General features: G+C 43.1%; 1 protein-coding gene across 1 annotated transcript; it reads left to right on the top strand.

The window, feature by feature from the left end:
• The first annotated feature begins 1,154 nt into the window (after positions 1-1,154).
• LOC130917786 (alpha-(1,3)-fucosyltransferase 4-like) lies at positions 1,155-2,299 on the top strand. Its single transcript, XM_057839474.1, has one exon. It carries the CDS (start codon positions 1,160-1,162, stop codon positions 2,237-2,239), a length of 1,080 nt encoding a protein of 359 aa, XP_057695457.1. The 5' UTR covers positions 1,155-1,159; the 3' UTR covers positions 2,240-2,299.
• Positions 2,300-2,527: the final 228 nt, after the last annotated feature.

Below are 2,527 nucleotides of genomic sequence, written 5' to 3'. Positions count from 1 at the left end.
ATTCAACCTCATCAATCTCGATAGTCTGTATTTTTGTTTGCTGGGTAGCGGGCCCGGGAAATTGGTTTCATATAAAATTGCTGCACGGTTAAATCCCGCGATAGTCCCGGTGTTTCGAAGTGTGAGACAGGGGCTATAGTGAGTTTTAATGCCAATCTTTGTTTGCCTTTCCCTTTTTTGACCCATTGTCTTTTATTAGTACTTTGATTTTTGTTAGCGTCATTAAAACATTGTTGCATTATGCCTTTGTGCCACACCTCCGTTTCTCTGAACAATTATTTCGCTCCTTTCCGGAACCTATAAAGAAATAACAATGTACATGAATGATTACCATAATCCAAATATAATGTCAGAAAAATTTACATTATAAAACTTTGCAAAGGACTGAAAAGTACTACTTGGTTGAAAATATGTGATGAATCTGTAAAAAAAAAAAAAAAAAACAACATTTTTTAAATCTCACTTTTAAACTTTTCAATCTCACTTTCATAAGAATATAAAAAATCCTGTTTGAATGTGTACAGATATTTGTTCATTGTACTTAGTTCCTTTATTATATCATTTTGGAAGGTCATGAACAAGACAACATCCTAGTGTTTTTGTTTTTTCTATGAAGGGGCTGGCACTAGCCTGACGCCTGGAAAATGACAAATATCAACTGTATGATCTCGAGGGTTCGGGACAGATCTTCTTGCGTGAGGGTTTCAGGGACATTTGACATGGCCGGTCAGCTTTTACTTATTCTTTCCTTAACTATGTATTTGTCATAGGTGATTATTGCTTTTTGTTCCTGAATCGTGTATCGCTATTGTCATGCCATGTAGTCATTAAGAAAATAAAAGAACCTGTAAAAGAGAAAACTGACTTTTTTCGTCAAATGAAAATGAAGCACAGACAGCAAAAAAAAAAAAGAAAAAAGAAATACTGATGGCAGATTTCAAATGAGCATCCACAAGATGTTTGTTGTGTACTTGTTTTTTAAGAGCTTGCTTTGCAGGTTAGTGCAGATGCCACATTGGTTGGACCAGGTCCTCAACCCTCCTTCCACAGTGCGGTTTCAGTGTGCCAACTGGAGCATTGTGATCTGGATTGTTTTTCAAGGTTTAAAGCTCCCATAAAGAGTACAGAGTGCATTTGTGTTCGGAGCTGAAGTGCAAATATGGAATTTCTCACTGGTTGGACCCACGCATGCGGAAAGAAGTCCAAATGTGAGTGTAATTTCCTTATAGCGGGCGTAGTAGCAGTCTCTTTCCTTGTCCTCGTGGGACTTTCTGCCCTTCACTTACCAGAGCCTTTCACGATCGAGCCGGGGGCGACCCTTCCTGCGGTGACGCTCTTGGTTTGGACTTATCCGTTCGGCGGGGTGAAGCCTCTACCAGATTGTATGGAACGCTACGGTGTCTACGGCTGTGTATTGACGGACGACAAGCGTGCGTACCCGTACGCAGACGGCGTGCTCGTGAGGCAACTTCTCATCGAAGCAGGAATTTCCGAGTTGCCACCTGAAGCAGGCCGCCCCCCGGGGCAGAAGTGGATATGGTTCAATTACGAGTCTCCCACAAACACACACGACCTGTGGCGTATGGAGGGGCTTTTTAATCTCACCATGACCTATAGAGCTGATTCGGACATCTTCCTCCCCCATGGGTACCTGGTCCCCAAGCATGGCCACGGGAAGCCGCTCACAAAACCTTCAAGAATTCCTCGTCCTGGTTTTGTAGCGTGGGTTGTGAGTAACTGGGTAGAGTCGTATGCCCGTGTTGCATTCTACAATGAGTTGAAGAAGTACATCCAGATTGACGTGTTTGGCCGAGCCGGTAAAAAAATTACCAAAGGCCCCAAAAACGTGGTGAACCTTTTAAGGCGCTACTACTTCTATTTAGCTCTGGAGAACTCACAGCATACCCAGTACATCACAGAAAAGCTTTGGAACGCCGTGTCTGCAGGAGCCGTGCCAGTGGTTCTGGGTCCGACCCGGAAGGACTATGAGCGCTTTCTGCCGCCGGAGGCCTTCATCCACGTGGATGATTTCCCTTCGGTCAAAGAGCTGGCCCGGTACCTGCTGCAGCTCAGGAGGGAGCCAGCTCGGCGGATGTTTCACCTGAGTTGGAGGACACGCTTTCGAATGCACGAGCCGGACTTATGGTTTGAATACTACTGCACTGCCTGCAAGGCTCTGAGGAAGACTGTGGGACAAACTCATGTGATTCATAATTTGACGCAATGGTTTGACTCCTGAGTGGACTGTTTAAAAACCTCTCAATTTGCAGGGGATGCCAACATGGCTCGCTGTCCAGAATTCCTTAAATAATTGTTGTAGGGGATATTGGTATTTTTTTTCTCATCCGCTTTTTCGATTCCGCCACTAATGTGTATGGTTGTGGCAGAAATGCTTTTTTTAAAAATTATTATTTGACAAAAAGGAGCTCCATTAATTTTCAATGGCAAAATTTGATGAAATTTCAAAATATATCTCGTCCATTTCTTAATTGATTCACAAAATTTAGGGAATTAAAAAAAAAATCAG

The sequence above is a fragment of the Corythoichthys intestinalis genome, chromosome 6, assembly GCF_030265065.1.
Source record: "Corythoichthys intestinalis isolate RoL2023-P3 chromosome 6, ASM3026506v1, whole genome shotgun sequence".
NCBI lineage: Eukaryota > Metazoa > Chordata > Actinopteri > Syngnathiformes > Syngnathidae > Corythoichthys > Corythoichthys intestinalis.
The sequence above is the reverse complement of the archived record's forward strand: the minus strand, read 5'-3'. Positions and strand labels throughout refer to the sequence as shown.